This window comes from Bos indicus x Bos taurus, chromosome 14 (genome assembly GCF_003369695.1).
Source record: "Bos indicus x Bos taurus breed Angus x Brahman F1 hybrid chromosome 14, Bos_hybrid_MaternalHap_v2.0, whole genome shotgun sequence".
In the NCBI taxonomy this organism is placed as follows: domain Eukaryota; kingdom Metazoa; phylum Chordata; class Mammalia; order Artiodactyla; family Bovidae; genus Bos; species Bos indicus x Bos taurus.
The window spans coordinates 8,508,181-8,527,165 of NC_040089.1; the positions used below are offsets into that span (position 1 = coordinate 8,508,181).

The 18,985-nt window shown below is 42.0% G+C and overlaps 1 protein-coding gene across 4 annotated transcripts in view; it reads left to right on the forward strand.

Moving 5' to 3' along the window:
• The window catches only part of TMEM71 (transmembrane protein 71), a 30,020-nt gene extending 11,771 nt beyond the window's left edge, over positions 1-18,249 (forward strand). For 2 of the 4 annotated variants that reach the window (XM_027560812.1, XM_027560813.1), the window contains exons 6-11: positions 4,901-5,086; positions 9,211-9,286; positions 13,471-13,532; positions 13,657-13,717; positions 15,922-15,979; positions 17,190-18,249. In XM_027560812.1, the coding sequence (XP_027416613.1) occupies positions 4,901-5,086; positions 9,211-9,286; positions 13,471-13,532; positions 13,657-13,717; positions 15,922-15,979; positions 17,190-17,228 (482 nt within the window). In that variant the 3' untranslated portion in view covers positions 17,229-18,249. Of the gene's footprint in view, positions 1-4,900; positions 5,087-9,210; positions 9,287-13,470; positions 13,533-13,656; positions 13,718-15,921; positions 15,984-17,189 lie in introns of all 4 variants that reach the window. The other 2 variants (XM_027560814.1, XM_027560815.1) reach the window with 2 other exon arrangements.
• Positions 18,250-18,985: the final 736 nt, after the last annotated feature.

Consider the following 18,985-nt stretch of genomic DNA (forward strand, 5'->3'; position numbering starts at 1 on the left):
AACACTGGAGTGGGTTGCCATTCCTTCTCCAATGCAGGAAAGTGAAAAGTGAAAGTGAAGTTGCTCAGTCGTGTCTGACTCTTAGCGACCCCATGGACTGCAGCCTATCAGGCTCCTCCGTCCATGGGATTTTCCAGGCAAGAGTACTGGAGTGGGGTGCCATCGCCTTCTCTGTAAGAAGGCCCTGGGAGGTGGCAAAAATCAGGTGAACTATCCGTGGATGTTTAAAGTTTGGGAATCGCCACTCTAAAGGCAGAGTTTCACATATTTGGAAATTCACATGTTGTTTTTCCCATTGCTGCCTCTTCAAAATATGTCCAAACAATCCGAAAGCAATTGGACCGCAGCAGTGCTGCACGTGCATGAGGTATCTTGTTAAAACTCTCATGGTTTCAGAATGTCTTCTAAATATAACAAAATCAAGTACCCCCACCCCCAATCAGTAATTAGTCAACCCGGGTACACATGGGGCTTTGAAAGCGCTCATCTCTGCTGTCAACTGTAATCAAATCTTCCCCAGACTTCTTGTTTTCCAGATTTACCCAAAGCCCCCTGACTTTTATCAGCAAATCCTTTTTCTCTGGAAACATCGCCGAGTTAGAAGACTCGAGAGAAGAATTCAAAATTAAATTGTTCTGCCGTTTTCTCTCTGGGAAATGGATGCAATCAAAACTTACTTCCTCTGATTTTCTTTTCCTTAATTTTTCAGGCTAAAATGGGCTTTTTTTGTGGTGTTGGTGTTGTTGCCTATTTTGTTTATCCTCAGCTCACCCCTTCCACAGCTGCATCCAGACACCTTTCCTCATTAGCTGCAATTCATCTTCTAGCTCTGATGTTTCGTGGCTGCCCAGATCCAATGCTGCAATTTGGACTGCATCCTCAGAGTCCATGAGTCATACTGATAGAGGATCCAGGATCTAGACAGGGAGGACTCATCAGGGCTTCCAGCTCTGTTTCTGCCAGTCCCAAGAAAGAAAGACACGATGACCTCAGACAAGGCACCCCCGTCTGAGGTCTACAGTTTTCTCTTGATCTAGTGCCTCCTCCATAAATGTCTTTGATGGCAACATCTGTACATGGCTTTGCGTTTCCCTCTATAGCAAATGATAATGCCTATTTTGTATGTAAGGATAGGGAACTTGCTTGGAAGAATTAGATTCATCCTTGTAAAACAGAAGCCAAAAAAAAAAAAAAAAATCAGAAGCCAACCACACAATTTAAATAAACCAAGAGAAACAGAATAAAATTAATATCTTCAAATATAATCCCAAAGAATTATTTATTGATACGTTCTCTGGATTATGCAGGGCTTCCTTCATAACTCAGATGGTGAAGAATCTGCCTACAGTGCAGGAGACTCAGGTTTGATCCCTGGGTTGAGAAGATCCTCTGGGGAAAAAATGGCAACCCACTCCAGTATTCTTGCCTGGAGAATCCCATGGACAGAGAAGCCTACTGGGCTACAATTCATAGGGTCCCACAGAATCAGACGTGGCTGAGCGACTTTCACTTACTTACTGCATGATGATTCTTTCATTTATTATTTTTAACATGTTTTCTATTTAATTTTGGCTGTGCTGTGTCTTTGTTGCTGCCCATGGGCTCTCCTCTAGTTGCAGCAAGCTGGGGGCTACCCTAGCGGCAGTGCGTGGGCTTCTCACTGTGGTGACTTGTCTTGTTTCGGAGCACGGGCTCTAGAGTATGAGGGCTTCAGCAGCTATGGCATGTGTACTCCATAGTTGCAGCTTCTGGACTCCAGAGCACAGTCTCAATAGTTGAGGCACACTGGCTTAGTTGCTCTGCAGAGCGTGGGATCGTCCCGGGTCAGGGATCAAACCTGTGTCTCCTGCATTGACAGGTGGATTCTTCACTACTGAGCCCCCCCCAGGAAAGCCCCTTTCATTTATTATTAAGGTTAGAGGGGGAAAAAATGTCAGTGAAGTGTGAATTGGGGGAAAACCATGTCTTTTCAGAGATGAAAATTCCTTGATCATTTTTTGTTAAGACTCTTTTGTCTGTAAAAATTTTTTTATCTTTTTTTCTCTTTTTAATGCCATCTCTTCTTTTAGAATTTTCTTTTAGAAATTTCTGTGCAATATTTCCAGAATTCTACATGAGATACATTTTTATCTCATCTAACTCTCAGCAGCAAAGCGTAAGTTCAACAGAGTAGCTTTGGGCAACAGCTCAGGAATATTTTTACTGTTGTCACATCCTCATCATGTCTCCCCAGATCTTAGTTCAATGCCACGCTTGAATACATAATCAGCCACAAAGGTACCAGTTCCTTCTTACTTCCATGTGAATATGACCACATAGCTTCCTCTCTTTTTTAAAAACAGCTTTATGGAGATATAGTTTATATATATATATATATATATATATATAAAGTCTTTATATATATATATATATAAAGACTTCCCTGGTGGCTCAGATGGTAAAGAATCTGCTTGCAAAGCAGGAGACCTGAATTTGATCTCTGGGTGGGGAAGATCCCCTGGAGAAGGAATTGACAACCCACTCCAGTATTGTTGCCTGGAGAATCCCAAGGACTGAGGAGCCTAGAAGACTACAGTCCACGGGGTCACAAAGAGTCAGACATGACTGAGTGACTAACATGCCACACCACACACATTCTATACGATTGTGCCAATTGGACATTTACAGGAGGTTTTTAAGGTCAATATTGGCTGTCTCTGATCTTTACTCAAGATATCAGAGCCCAGCGTCCCTCCAATACTGCAAGATTCAGAGTAAGAGTAGTACAGTCCATGGGGTTGCAAAGAGTCGGACATGACTGAGTGACTAAGTTTTGTAGAGTTTTGGGTGGGTTTTTTTTTGGTCTTTTGTGTGTGTGTGTGTGTGTGTGTGTGTGTGCGCGCGTGCTAAGAAAAAAAATCTACCTTCTCAACACATTTTGAAGTACATAAAATACCACATTGATATCTATAGCCACATGTGTGGCAGAGCTCTAGAACTTATTCATCTAGCATCACTGAAACCTTATATCTGTTGAACAATTCCCCTTAGCCCCCTGCCCCCTCACCCCCAGCAGCCACCCTTTTATTCTCTGCTTCTCTGATTTTGACTATTTTAGATACCTCGTGTATAAGTGTAATCATGTGGTATTTGTCTTTCTACGACTGGCTTATTTCACTTAGATGAACCTCCTGGTTCATCCGTGATGATGCAAATGGCAGGATTTTCTTTATTCATTTGCCTATTGATGAACATGGGTTCTTTCCGTATCTTAGCCATTGTGATTAGTGCTGCAGTAAACAAGGTCCAGGACCTCCTCTGCAGTCTGGGCGTTATTGGATGCTCGGCATGGTTCACTTCCTACCATTTCCTTTTTCTGTGACAACCAGCAAAGATGCTTCTGCAGACTGCTTTATCAAGAGGCAGCAAGTTGTGGGCGGGAGGGTAGGAAGGAGCCTGCAGGGTTGGCGGAATTCCCATGTCCAAAAGCATCAGTTCATTGGTTCAGTATCCAGGCCTGTCCTGTGTATATGGTATCACAACATCCCTGGGCTTTATTCCTTCAGATACCAGTGATACCCTATCCCTTTTTCCCTGCTGAATCTGTGACCATCCAAAATGATTCCAGACATTGTCAGATGTCCTCTGGGGAGAGAAATGACTTCTGGTTAAGAAGCACTGCTATATGAAGACCCCAAGAGTTCTTGAGCTCCTCAGTCACTCCCAGCTTCTAGAACAGGGCTGGGACTCTCTCCACCACTCACACCACTGAGTGAGCACCTCAACACACAAAGCACCTCTCAGTACTCCCATCCTCCAAGTTGCCCACAGGATAAATCTGAGCTCCTGAGTGAGCATGACCCATGAGGCCCTTCATGATTTTGATCCCCATTGAGCAATCCCAAGTAACTCAGCTGATAAAGAATCTGCCTGCAATGCGGGAGACTCCAGTTTGATTCCTGAGTTGGGAAGATCCTCTGGAGATGGGATAGGCTTCCCACTCCAGTATTCTTGCCTGGAGAATCCCATGGACCGAAGAGCCTGGCAGGCTACAGTTCATGGGGTTGCAAAGAATTGAACATGACTGAGTGACTAAGCACAGCACTAACAATCCAGCCAGAACCATCTTCCAGGACTGCCCACGCTCAGGGGCTCCTGTCTGGCCACAAAGGACGGCTTGTTCTTCTGGGAGCCCACCATATTCTGTGCGGGGACTGATGTCTTTCTTTCTTCTTTCCCTTCTTTCTTCCCCTCCCCCTCCTCCCCCTCCTCCCTCTCCTCCTTCCCCCTCCCCCTCCTCCCTCTCCTCCTCCCCCCTCCCCTCGCCCTCTGTCTGTCTCTTCCTGGCCTTTGCTCTTCCTTCTGTCTCTCTGCAAGTCCTCCTCCTAGGCCTTCAGATTTCCGCTCAAGCACTCAGACACTCCATCCCAGGCTCCATCTGGACACCTTCTGCCAGGTTTCCGTGCAGTGATGACCTCTTTGCCTCCTAACTGTGATCCGGTGTGCCTGTCCCTCCCCAGCCATGGATGGCACACAGCACTTGTCTACTCTGACTTCTGACGCCCAGCCTCCCGAACTGTGTCTCGTATGCAGTTATACAATAATTCTGCACTGAATGACTCCACAGATCCGCCTGCCCCAGGCCTGTGAAGCTTTGGCCTTCCCCTCAATGCTGGCTCCCCTTCCCAAATGTCTCAGGCTTGGCGCCTTCTTGGGGGGCTCAGTCACCCGTGGGCTGCCTCCGGCTCTCCTCTCTGCTGTCATTTCCCCTTCGTCACTTTATGCTCCATGGAAATAGAGGTTAGAAAAAAATGTTTCTGCTCATTCAGTTCCAATTCTCTGTGCTTCTTGAGACTATTGCTGTGATCATTAGAGTCATGGAAATCACACACACACACACTGAACCCCTCTGCTCTTCCAGGAGGTGATTTTGACTGTTCTCTGACTGATGACTGGGAGTCACAGAAGCTGAATGCAGAGTCTGTGAAAGCCTCCTTTTCTGGCCCTGTTGCCTCTCAGAGACCCAGAGAAAACTCCTACGACTTGTCTCCTCAGTCCCAGTGGACGGCTTCTGAACGTTTCCAGGAAGAGGCGTTGGATCATCCAAGTGAGTTTTTTTAAACCTTTGCTGCACCCACATAATTCCTCCTTTCAGGGCCCGGAAGTGACTAATGTCCCCTTAGGAGCTGGCATCAGCCTGCAGCCAGGTGATGCATCCACAGAGGAGGTGACTGACCTGGAGGAGTCATCTCAGAGGTACTAGAAGGACTGGATTTGCGGTGTTTTCTTTGTTTTTTAAAAACCCTGAAGACATTTGGGAAAATGCTAAGTGTGACTAAAGCTGAGTCGTGCTCATACATAGCTGTCCGTGATCATCGTCTTCATATCTAGCTGTGTGTTTGATATATGCTAGAAGAAGAAAATAAACAGGAGAAAGAACATTCTTTCATGATATGCCCCTGGCAAGGAAAGTCAAAAGATACCAAAGTCTTGATGCTTGCTGTCAGTAGTAAATCTGAAATAAATTCAGCAAGCATCTCCCTTAATCTCTATGCTAATACGGGTGGACCAGGTTTGCACAGTGTTGCCTCAAGGCGCTGTCTTGTCCCCAGCTTGCCAAGTTTCAAAGCCCAGTTCCCACTTCAGTTTACCCAACACTCCAAAACGTCACATTTTCATCTGTAAAGGGAGATACTCATAATTCCCACCCTGTATCGATAAATGATTGAAATAATCCTCATCAAGCACTTAGCATCATGTGCCATGTGTACTAAGCGCTCCAAAAATGTGATGTTACGATTACCTAAGATGGAAGGTGAAACGAAAAAATAATGTCTTCTCTTTCTTCGCCTTCCTCAAATCTTGAATATTTATCTCACTGACCACTTCTACTCCCAAAGACCAACGTGCCCTGCTTCATTTTGTTCCCATTGCAGCTATTAGATAGGTCTTGAGGATTTTTTTAATTCCCTTTCCAGGGGTCAGGATGACCGGGACAGCAGTGTTTATTGTTTAAACAGTTTCCAGCTGACAGTTTCATGTCCCACCTCCTCCAAGGAGTCCACCCTGTTTTCTGGGGAAGAGGTCTTCAGTGACCCCTTTTTGTATTCCTCCAGCTCTCAGGACTCCCCTCTCTCTTGCCCATTTCTTGTACTGTTCTTGAATGTTTACTTTTGTATCTCCTCCATCAGGCCGTCAGCTCTTTCAGGATGATGGTGACCATACCTCAGGCATCTGTAGAATCCCAACTGCCCATGTAGTGCCTGGCACAGAACAGGGGCTCCAAGACAGTGGTGGGCCAGTTAAATGAGCTGTCTCCATTTTACAGAATAGAATACTCAAGTTCCGGTAGGCCAAGTCAGCCTTTGCACGAGTTCTTTGTTGTGTCTGGAATGTCTCCCACGGGCTATATGCCTGGAAGACCCCTACTCTTCCTTTAAGGTCCTGTTAGAGGAGACTGCCTCTGTGGGGCCTTCTCTGCCCCATGCTGGTGGGTGGAGGTAGCACTTGGCTTCCCCAAGATGCTGTAGCACCCGGCACCATGTATCTCTCTCTTGGGGCCATCTTCCTTTGCTTCACTTGGCTATAAAGCCCTGAGTGGATGAGGTCTCCATCTGATGGAGATGATGCTGTTTTATCTCCTTCATGTAGGTTTTGAGTGTGCAGATTGTTTGAGGTACTGATCCATATGCTAAAGGTATAAGTGTGCCTGGCATCATTTTATCAGTCAGGGTTTTTTGAGTTCCAGCGGAGGAGAACCCAACTCAAAATGGATTGATCAGTCATTAAATGTATTGGTTCATATTAATAAACATTCCAGGCAAAGATTCCAGGTCTCTGTCAGTCTCTTCAAGTCTCTTTTCCTCTGTCCACTTTATTTTTTGAAATGCTCTTTATTACTCCATGGTAGTTCTGCTGGCTCTGTGCCTGCAACTTCCCCCAGTCAAAGTCAGCAGAAACAAACTCTAGACTTAGGACAAGAGGGCTGGCTACCTTGGTTCTGGAAGGGTCCCAATTACACAACAAAACCTATCCCTTTGTCACTAAGTATATGAAGATCCAGGGGATTGCCAGGTGATGCTAGTGGTAAAAAACCTGCCTGCCAGTGCAGGAGATGTAAGAGATGTGGATTAGATCCGTGGGTTGGGAAGATCCCCTGGAGGAGGGCATGGCAACCCACTCCAGTATTCTTGCCTGGAGAATCCCGTGGACAGAGGAGCCTGGCAGGCCTATCTATGGTCCATAGGGCTGCAAAGCGTCAGACATGACTGGAGTGACATAGCACACATGCATGCCTGTGAAGCTCCAAGTGGATTGGAGCGCATCAAAGGCTGGGAGGGAAATCAGTCTGTTCACTGGAACCACACACTAGGAGGAAGGGAGAGGGGACTTCTCAAGGAAAATATGGGCACTGCTGCTGAAGAACAGCAAATAGATGCCAGCTATTGTCAATAGTCTGACGGGGAAACATAGAGAAATAAAACAATAATTTTAATTCAGTGTGGAAACTTTGTTGATGGAGACATGCATGAGGTATAATGGGATTTCAAAGACAGAGCAGCTAAGGGCCAAGGGGGAGGTGAAGACATCCAAGACTTCCTGAAGGAGTTTACACTTGAGCCAAGCCAAAATTCATGCTAAGTGAATGGCTACTGATGGAATGAAGCAATGACCACCTTGTCCACAATCACAACGCATGTCTTTACAGAACTTGAGTTTAAACCCAGTCTTCCTTCAGTATTCAAGTCTAGGGATCTTTGCAGTTTGTCAACCTACACTTATTTCTGGGAGAAAATATGTTTCAAATTCCACATGAAATCAGAGGAGGCTAAGAATAGAAACATTTTAAAAGATGGTTAAGTGTTTGATTGAACCCACAATAACTTATTTAAATCTCTGTATATATTAATATGAAATACTGTATATGTGCAGTGATGTCATTCACAACTGCTATATTTTGCATTTGCCCATCTTCAATGTTTCACCCATATTATGGACTAAGCAGGTTCTTGTTAGCTGACTCAATCTCAATTCAGAACGTAAATAGCAAAAATAAATACATGCAGAGCTCAAAGTCCTTACAAGTTTTAAACAACTTGCAAAATTGAGCTTTGGAAGCATTTGGCAAAAATGAAGCTGAGATCTGTTCTATTTTCCTTTAGATCTTTACGTGGTCATCCTTAAAGCAGCTCCGATTCCTTTTAGGCGGTTAAAATAAGACTCAGAGTCACAATTGGTTTAACTCTTCCTTTTTATAACTGCTGGATGATTTGCAGTCATTTCCACCATGGCTCAGTAGCGCTGAAGTATTTTAAGACAGCAAAGAGTTTTGCAAGGACAAATAGTTCAGACTATTTATTCTCTTGTTTAGCCCTTTAGAGACTCCCAGTATGCCAAGTTGCCATTCTTTTACCCACCCTATTTCGGACAAAACATGATGTTCTGGCTGGACGTGGTTTTTCAATCTTGGCTCTGGCAGCACATAGCTCCGTGACCTTGGTTGAATTTCATCACTTGAAATTTGGTCTTCTCATTTGCAGAACTGTGATCATGGTTCCTGCCTCCCAGTCTGGTCATGGTGATGAAATGAACTGATGTATGAAACCTCTTTGTGAGTTATAAGGCACTCTACAAAATTTAGACTTTAATATATAATCATCATCCCAGTTAGATTTCTGACATTAGCATCAAGTCTACAAAGCCTTTTGCCAACACTGAGGTAAAAGGCAAGCTCCAAACTGTCTATGTGGTACAATCGCTTATGTTTTAAGTGTTAGGAAAAAACTGATAATTTTCAGAAAATTTCTAATGAAAGGCCCTAGACAGCATTTGATAATTTGATCTTATTGCCATGCCGTGCCATGTCACTTCAATGGTGTCCAACTCTTTGTGACCCTGTGGACTGCAGCCCGCCAGGCTCCTCTGTCCATGGGATTTTCCAGGCAAGAATATTGGAGTGGGTTGCCATGACCTTCTCCAGGGGATCTTCCTGAACCAGGGTTCAAACCTACATCTCCTACAGCTCCCACATTGTACGCAGATTCTTTTCTGCTGAGCACCAGCGAAGCTCTTAATCATATTACTTAGGACAAATTACTTGAACTGACACACATTTAAAAACATTTTTTTTTTTTGGTGTATCAAAAAAAAGTTTTAGTATGATTTTGTTGTTCCAAGACTACTTAATCAACAATGATTTCTAATTCATTTATTTTTTATTTTTCCTGTTAGAAACCAGTTTGTTACGAGAGGTCTCCTTTCAAGCAATTCTGCTTGCTGCATGCTTAATCATTTCTGCCTGTGCAAGGTAATTTAGCTTTTTATGTTCATGCAGTGGTGTTTCATAATTAATGAAGCTGTAATTGATTGATGATTTCCTTGCCTTATTCCACAAAGCATTTTAGGTAGCTCTGCGGTTAAGATTTGTCCATTTTTCTGTCCATTGGCTTTTTATCTACTACCTCCCTCTTCCCATTATCTCACAAAACACACCAAAGGCAGTGGATCTTGCTAGAAATTGGATTTGTACCATGCATTATCCTTTGCTTAAATCCTCAGTGACCCCTTGTTACAGATATAATCTAAGTCACCCTACATGGAGTTCAAGGGCATATGACATCCCCACTAGGGCACTTGGAGTTCCCACTGGGACTCCATCTTTCCCATTATATTTTCATAACCTCACATAAAATGTCTTCTCAGCATCTCAGAGGACATAATGCTCTTGGCTGATTATAGGCATGTTTCTGTTCTACCCTCTGTCCAGCGTGTCCTTCCTATTCTTTTCTTACCCAAGTCTCCAGGGCAGTCATCAAGTCCCTTCTGTGCTAAGCCCACTTGGGCCTCAAGGCCTTTGCACTTGCTATATATTCTGCCTACTACAGTCTTTTTTCCCTGGAGAAACAATAACTTGTGCCCTTACTTCTTTCTGGTTATCTGTTTAAATGTCACATCGGCAGAGAGCCCTTCCCTGACAACCGTAGATAGACAGAATACCATTCTCTATCACGCACATCTCGCTTGGCTTTTCTCCAGAGCATTTATCATGACCTGACCTAGTCTATGTTCGCGGGTTTAAAAGTTAATGCTCTATCTCTCCCTACAAGATTGTAAGTTCCCTTGAGAACAGAGATACTGTGCTAGGGCCTCATCGATACTTGTTGAACCAATGAAACGGGAATGAATGATACACCCTGGGGTCTTGTGGTCCTTGCGCTCCGGTTAGTGCGTGCTGCTTCTCCTCAAGTCCTTCCTTTTGATGGTCAAGTGCCTCACATCACTTGGGAGAGTTATATTTTTAAATACAAAGTCCTGGATCCCATCCCTGGAGATACCAATTTAGATCTAGTGAGAATCCGCACTTTAAAACAGCTTCCCAGATAATTATGAGGTTTGGAAAGTATTTTTAGATCATAATGGGACCAAATGAACAAAAAGGGGTGGGGGGCAGTCCTGTAGTTAAAAATAATGTTGCAGAATTCTGTATTATATATCCCAAGTTGGGGGAAATCACGGTGTACATTAGCATGATAAAGGCTCAGTGAAATAACATGGTGAAGAAACCTGTTCAGCTTTGCTTAACTTAGCTTTTCCCAAACTTAGCTGATCATGGAGACTTTTCTTTATTTCACAGGACTATTAATGGAATGTTCCTCTTAGGTTAATTTATGTAGAAACTTCCCCCTTAAGAGGAGAACTTGACTGCCTTTGGAAACTCGATTCCAAAGAATAGTGTTTGGATAGAGGAGGAAAAGGAAACTTGACAGTTGAGAAGCCTGACAAACACTACCTTGATATGGTAAGAATGGCATTTCACCTCTAGGGTCTTCTAAACCCCAGTCTGAACATGGTGGTTATGGTAGTCTAGAAGCTAAGTCACGTCTGACTCTTTTGACCCCAGGGACTGTAGCCTGCCAGGCTCCACTATGCATGTAATGTTCCAGGCAAGAATTCTGGAGTGAGTTGCCATTCGCTTCTCCGGGGGATCTTCCCAACCCAGATATCTAACCTGTGTCTCCTGCATTGCAGGTGGATGCTTTCCCATTGAGCCACCAGGGAATCCCAATCACAGGAAAAACCCACCTTGAGGGACACTCCACATTATCTGACCAGTACGCCTCAAAACTGTCAAAGTCATCAAAACTGTGGAGAGTCTGAGAAATTGTCACAGCCCAAACTAAGGAGACATATGACTAAATCTCATGTGATATCCTATGTAAGATGCTGGAAAATGGATCAATTAGGGAAAAGCCGTAAAGTTCAAATGAAGTGTGGAGTTGAGTTATTAGGGAGGTACCAGTGTTGGTTCCTTTTAATTATGACAAAGGTACCATGTATTGCAAGATGCTAATGACAGGGGAAGATGGATAAGGGATATTTGAGGACCCCCTATATTATTTTTTTGCAACTTCTCTGCGTATCTAGTTATTCTAAAGTAAAAAGTTTAGTTAAGTGATTTTGTTTTTTTTTCAAAAAAGCACTCTTCCTATGGGCAATAGCGTGGATGAACCTCAGAAATATGATGTAAGTGAAAGACGACAGACACAAGTGTATACACAAAAAATTCAAGAAAAGGCAAAACCAATCAGTTCCTATAGATGTAGGCATAGTAGTTAATTTGGGAGGGTAAAGTAGGAAGGATCAATACAGGAAAAATTATGAGGTGTTAGAAATATTTTATTTCTTGATTTGGGTGATTACAGGGTTTTTGTTTTTAAAATAACACTAAAAAACCTTTATATGCTTTAATGTACATTTGTTAAAGCTCATTTTTTTTTCAGCAATAAAGTCTTTTTAAATTAAGGTATAAGGAAGCTTGGGACTGGTGCACTGGGATGACCCAGAGGGATGGTATGGGGAGGGAAGTGGGAGGGGGGGTTCAGGATTGGGAACACGTGTACACCCGTGGCAGATTCATGTTGATGTATGGCAAAACCAATACAATATTATAAAGTAAAATCAATAAATAAATAAATAAACACAAACTCATCTAGAAAAAAAATAAATAAATAAAAGGCAGTGTCTCTCCATAAAAAAAGATTAAGGTATATACATTTTTTTAAGATACAATGTTATTGAATACTTAACAGTTTACAGTATAGTGTAAACATAATTTTTATATGCACTGGGAAACCAAAATATACACATGATTTGCTTTATTATGATATTCACTTTATTTCAGTGGTCTTTGAAACTGCAATATCTTCAAGGTACACCTGTACTGATTTTTTTTTTTAAGCAGGCAGTTAATTTGCCTGAATTCAAACTCTAAACTATTTCTCTTGCATAGGCAGGCAGCAATTAAAAATCTTTGATGAATTATTTTAGCCTTAATTTGAGTGCCTGAAGTTTCCCCATATATGTTTTGGTAGCAGGTCAGCAGTGTTGGAGTTTGGAGATTTTGGCAGTTTATATGTAGAAAGCTCAATTTTTGAAGTTTTTAAAGTGCCTATAAAGAGATGTCTGAAAGGATATTTGTCAGATTTTAATAATGCTTCAGGGTGGTGGGATTTTTTTCATGATATTTTCCTTTTGCCTTTGTACTTATTTGTAATATCTTTCAATATTCATATTTTGAGCACAAAACTATGAAGATATTATTCTTTAAAAAGAAAAAAAATCCACTCCGTGATACCATCATCCATTAGATTGACAAAAACCTGAAAGTGTAACACCCTCATTTGTCAAGGTTATGAAAGCTTAAGCATACAAATTTTCTCCTTTGTTTTTTTTCTAGAAGTTTCACACTTTTGTGGCTTACATTTCGGTCTATGACTCATTTTGAGTGGAGTTTTATGTTAAGGTGTGATGTCTATGTGGAGTTTCATGCTTCTGCATGTCCAAACAACTCGGCAGCATTTGTTGAAAAGAGTCTCCTTTCTCCATTGCATTGCTTTTGCACTTGTGTTAAAAATCACTTAACTTGGGCTTTTCCGGTGGTTTGGTGGTAAAGGAGCCACCTGCCAATGCAGGAAACACAAGTTTCATCCCTGGTCCAAGAAGGTCCCACGTGCCTCGGAGCAACTAAGCCCCTGAGCCACAGCTACCGAGTCTGTGTTCTAGAGCCGAGGAACCGCAACTCTTGAGCCCATGTGCCACAACTCCCGAAGCCCCCCTGCACACTAGAGCCCACGCTCCACAGCAAGAAACCTATAGCACCGAGAAACCCACAAACCACGATGAAGAGCAGACCCCACTCGTCACAGCTACAGAAAAAACCACAGGGCCATGAAGACCCAACACAGCCAAAAATAGATAAATACAATTTTTAAACATTAAAAAAAAAATCACTTAACTTGTATCTATTTCTGGGCTTTCTATTCTTGTCCATTCAGCTATATTTCTATCCTTTTGCCAATGCTGCACTGTTTGAATTACTGTCGTTCTATAGTATATCCTAAATTCATTCGTCTATAGCGAGTCTAAAAGAACATCTCATGTGTTGGAAATATATAATCAGTTTGTTAAGCCTGAGCAATCCTGCTGTTTCAGGTGGTTTCTGGGAGGAATCATAGCCAGTGTCTTCTCGTGTTCCTTGGTGATAATCATTGCTTGTAAGTAACCATTTCCCACATCACTGCTCTGATTCCCGTATTTTATTCCAGTTTGAGGCATTTAAAAATATTTTCTCAAAATTGAAAAAATAATAATAAAAATATTTTCTCTTTCTCCTCCAAGATGTTGTCAAGTCATCCTTTTTCAGCCTTGCCAACTATTTCAAAGCCACCACGGGCACTTGGTAAGTATTTCTTGTGTTATCCTCGTTTGTACAAAGATAACCATAATCTGACATCTGAGAAAGCTTTCTGCTGAGCAATGGATGGCAATGACTACATGCAGGAAAAGTCCTGACTCTGTCCTGAAGAATAATTTCTATTACCAACTTGTCTCCTAAATACTTATACCAAAATAGATAGAATTAATTTTTAAGGCAACAAAACTTAGGAAATAATATGAGTTTTGAATTTTTTTAAATAGTCTTTGAAGGGATTTTATAGATTATATAGCTCTGTACTTCACAAATACCTCATATTAAAAGGGCTTTATCTTAAAGTTTCCTAAAGAGCTGGCAAACTGCCCATGAAATGATCTCAGTTACAAACTGATTTCTCCACCATCTCTCACCCACTTAACGATCCCCCTGTATACTGACTGCATGGTTCAGCATATTTCAAAAGGTTACTGGGGTCTGGGTGAGACGCTCACAGAATCTCAAACAGTCTCCAAAGCGCCCTCCCCTTGCAAGACGGATTGTCTTAATTACCTTCACTTCAATATGGCTCTCAGAGGCAAAGTCCCAGAGCTTGGAGGCTGAGGTCTGTAATTCAAATTAGTTTACTGGCCTTCGCTCTTGATACTCTGTTGCCCTATTTATGAAATCCTTGTATTTAACTCTGAAATCACAGTGGGGCTTAGCAAAGATTTATTTTGTTTTGGACTCCAGCCAATATTGATTTACTGACACCCTGAGCAATGTTTTCCTTCATTTCCTGGCATTCCAGGTTTCTAGGGACAGGCGTTGGTAGAGCTAAGTTTTGTCTAACCTGATAGGTAGAAAATTGGGTCCTGAGGTCACCAGAGAAATCCTTATTCTTTAGCCCTTGAAAATTAATGTTGTTGCTGTTCAGTCACTAAGTTGTGTCTGACTCTCTGCAATCCCATGGACTGAAGCACACAGGGCTCCTCTGTCCTCCACTATCTCCCAGAATTGGCTCAAATTCATTAAATTAGTGACATTTGTTTGAAATCTTCCTAAGAGGGACTTACCTGGTGGTCCAGTTGGGGAATTAAGATCCCACATGCCACATGGCATGGGCAAAAATTTAAAAGAAGTAAAATAAAATAAAACCTTCCTGAGATACCCAATTTTCTCCTTCTAGCTATGGGGCTGCACACAGGCCCACCTCACACGAGGTTAACTGTCAATGTGCATGGGTGCTCAGCTTTTGGTGCAGGCTGGACTGGACTAACATATAATGTCTGAACAAAAGACTCAACGGCAGAGTTGTTTTGTAACCCAGCTCACAGAAATGTCAGATGGTGTACATTGTATAAATCCATTTTCTTTGGGTTTCAAGATGAATATGTACAATTAATCAGAACAAGTGTCATCTTATTAGAAAGCTCTGTAATGAGGGCAGAGTTTCTCAAAGCACAGCACTGGGGACATCTGCTCTAGAATCAGCTGGGTAGTTTATTTGAAACCAGTTGTATGGATTCCAATTCCAGACTTCTGAATCCAAATTTGTGGGGGAGGGGCTCTTTATTTTTAATCACCTCTTCAGATACTTCTTTGCACATTAACTAAGAAAGTTTTGGAAAGATGGTCTGTAAAAACCTTTATCCCTTGATTTCTAAAGTGGCATTGCTTAACCTAACATTATCTTCATTTAGAACTCACAATGTGTTCTGCGCTGAGCTAGGTGCTCAGCAGACGTTTACGGAGCCTCTGCCAAGGGTCAGACACCGTTGCTGAGTGCCAGGGTTACGATGCCAAGGCCTCAAGATTTGAGTCTAGTTAGAAGGACTTGTGAAGGGCAAGGTGAAGTTGTGTTTTTAAGTCAATAAGTGCAAGTGTAGAGTTAGCACAGAGGCTGTGGGACTACCTGGGGCGATGTTTGGCCAGACCAGGAGAGATGAGGAGGGTGGGCAGGGAAGGATGGATGGATCAGCCAGTGTCTGAGCTGCAGGGGTTGTCATCTGTTGCTTTAAGGACATCGCCCACTGTTCTGTGCTCCTCCTAAAAGAAATTATATCAAGACCAGGATGATACTTCCATTTTAAACATTCTCATCCATAGTTTCATTTATGGAACAAGATCACTTCTTTGATTACTTGTATACACACTTCAACTTGTTTTTCTCTCCTTCCCTCTCTGTTTTTTTTTTTTTTTTTTTACCCTGTTTCCCACCCTTCCGACCTCATATCCACACACTCTTGCAGTCAAGATCTGAAAACAAGGACTATTGACTTCATTTCCGTATCTGATGCCTTGAAAAGAGTAGGTACTGTACTCCATAAATATTCATTGAATGTATTTGCTGCATCATTTCTTAAAGTACTTCCTTTAGAGCCAAGAGCTCTGAGCCTGTACATTAAAGATTTTGCAACTCTCTTCCTTACATATAAACATATCCAGAAACCAATCAGCCAAAGACATGATTATTAGCATCAAGAGTCAAGAGTGACTCATAAGTTTCCTCTAAGAACCAAGGATAAGAATCTGAGGGAGGTGAGGACAAGTGCTGTACTTGGTCCAACATCCTGGAGCAGCCCTTCCATACCTGTCCTGCACTGCACATAGTTAGATAGATAGCATGCCGTTTTTTTTTTAACATTTTATACTTCTCAAGTTACATCTCTCTTCATAACATTATGCAGTTCTTACTCAACTGCCTTCTTGTTTAAAGTCTTTGAGTTTGGGGACTGTCTGTACTGCTCACCATTGGCTCAAAGGCCTCCTTTCCAATGAAGGTCATCAGAGGTACCCATGTCACCAAAAACAAGTTAGCATCAGAAGGGTCCGTTTTGCATTTATGACGTCATAGTAGCAAAATGGGTAACATCTCTTTTCCTACTTTCCCATGCAGGAATGGATGTTTATATAGTTGGTGAATGAGTGAATCAATTTTGTTATTGTTTAGTTGCTAAGTTCTTTGCGACCCCATGGATTGCAGCTCTCCAGGCTTGTCTGTCCATGGGATTCTCCAGGCAAGACTACTGGAGTGGGTTGCCATTTCCTACTCCAGGGGATCTTCCCTACCCAGGGATAGAACCTACATCCCCTGAATTGGCAGGGGGACTCTACCACTGAGCTACCTGGGAAGCCTCCAATCAACTTTAGGGAGTAGAAATACAGGGAAAACTCACTTGTTACTCTGTAGGGATTTCTATCCTAGAAGGGATGGGGAGAAAAGAAGGACAATATAAAATAGTAGTTAACTAAGTACCAAGCTGGGTTTAGGGACAAAAAGCCCTGTAGCCTGTCCCAGGAAAGAGAGAGAACTGAGAACTGGGAGTAGGAAGGAAAGACCTGGGGCTCCCCTGTCCTAGTTCTGATTATTTAAGGTAGCTGTGTTTGTGTGTGTGTGTGTGTGTGTCTGTGTGTGCCTACACATACACACAGTCACTCATGCAGTAATTCAAGTAGATACTGCATTTCTTGTGTATGTGGATAAATGATGAATTTGTTTTCTCCTTTCTCTGATCAGGTTTGCCAAAATCTGACAACCATTCATGAGGGCCTCTGATGAATGTCTTCAATCTGAATATCCAGAAATTGTCTGATTTGTGGTCTGCTTGGAATCAACTGTTTATTGGAGAGAGTGAACAATTGGATAATTGAGGGAAAAAAAGGATTTTTATTTGGTTATGTCGGTTTTTTTCAAAAAATCTGTTTTGCCCTCACAATGATAGTATGCTCATGAAAATAGCATTAATTTGTCTTTCCTTTGCAAACACTAGCAGTTGGAAGGGAAAGGACTGGGAAATGTGACAGAGAACAAACCACCTGGATGAATGGTCTCCTATTATACCTTATACCTTAAGGCAATGGTTCTCAAACATTAGTTTTTGTTAGAGAAGTCTATGAGGAGCTTATAACAATGCAGGTTCCTGGGCCTGCCTGTCTATACCTATCCTTTGATGAACTGCTGCAGTTGAACAAAGAAAGGGAATTTACATAATCAACACTGACTCGAAAGTAAATAAATGTGGTCTGTACATAAAATACAAAGTAGAAAAAGTTTGCTTTTTCTTTTTTATCCTTGGTTCTCCCCAAGGAAACCTTGTAATTGAAGGTGGTGACAGTAGATAATGGTTGATGGAAAATGGGCAGGAGAGAGCCATTTTTTAGACAGTTCTTCTTTTGAACCAATTTCTTTACCAAGTTTTCAATCATCCTGGGACTCATGACTACTTTTCACTCAAATTGAAATTCAAGCAAAGATACAACAACAACAAAATCCTTTAGGGGCAAAATAAAGGCAAAACACCATAGTGCTTTAAAATATGTAAAAAATGGTATGGTTACACATGCATTATAGGAGATGTTCCCTCTCCATTCCTCTTGCTTCATATATATTCCCAAAGCAAACATGGCCTGCAATTCAGACTTACTTTGTATGGTATCCTTTAACTAGAAATTTGTATGGAGAAAATTGCCTGTGTTTAAAATGGTAAGGTCAAAGTATCACTTTTTCTATTGATTGTACTTAGTGTATTTTTTTGTGGAAAAGTATTATACTAATAAATAAAAGCAATCATCACTGACTTGTTTTGATCAAATACTGGTTGATATATTGCTCTGAAGGTGTTTTTTGGATGTAATTAACATTTACAATCAATTAATTTTAGGTAAAGTAAATTCGGAGAAGGCAATGGCACCCCACTCCAGTACTCTTGCCTGGAAAATCCCATGGACAGAGGAGCCTGGTAGGCTGCAGTCTGTGGGGTCGCTAAGAGTCGGACACGACTGAGCAACTTCACTTTCACTTTTCACTTTCATGCATTGGAGAAGGAAATGGCAACCAGATCCAGTGTTCTTGCCTGGAGAATCCCAGGGATGGGGGAGCCTGGTGGGCTGCCGTCTATGGGGTCGCACAGAGTCGGACACGGCTGAAGCGACTTAGCAGCAGCAACAGCAAAGTAAATTACCCTTCATCATGTAGGTGGGCCTTGTGCAATCAATTGAAGGTTTTAAGAGAAAAGACTGGAGTTTCCTGAGGAAAAAGGAATTCCGCCTACAGATTGCAACAAACAAATGCTTCCTGCATTTCCAGCCTATAGACTCAGGACCACAATATCAACTTTTACTTGAATTTCAAGTTTGCTGGCTTGCTTATAAATTCTGGACTTGTCAGCCCCCACAACTGCATAAGATAATTCCTTAAAAGCTCTCTAGATAGATAGATATGTCTAAATATATCTATAGATATCATACCATATGTATTAATATGCCATACTGGTTCTGTTTCTCTGGAGAATCTTGACTAATACAGCAGGTGTT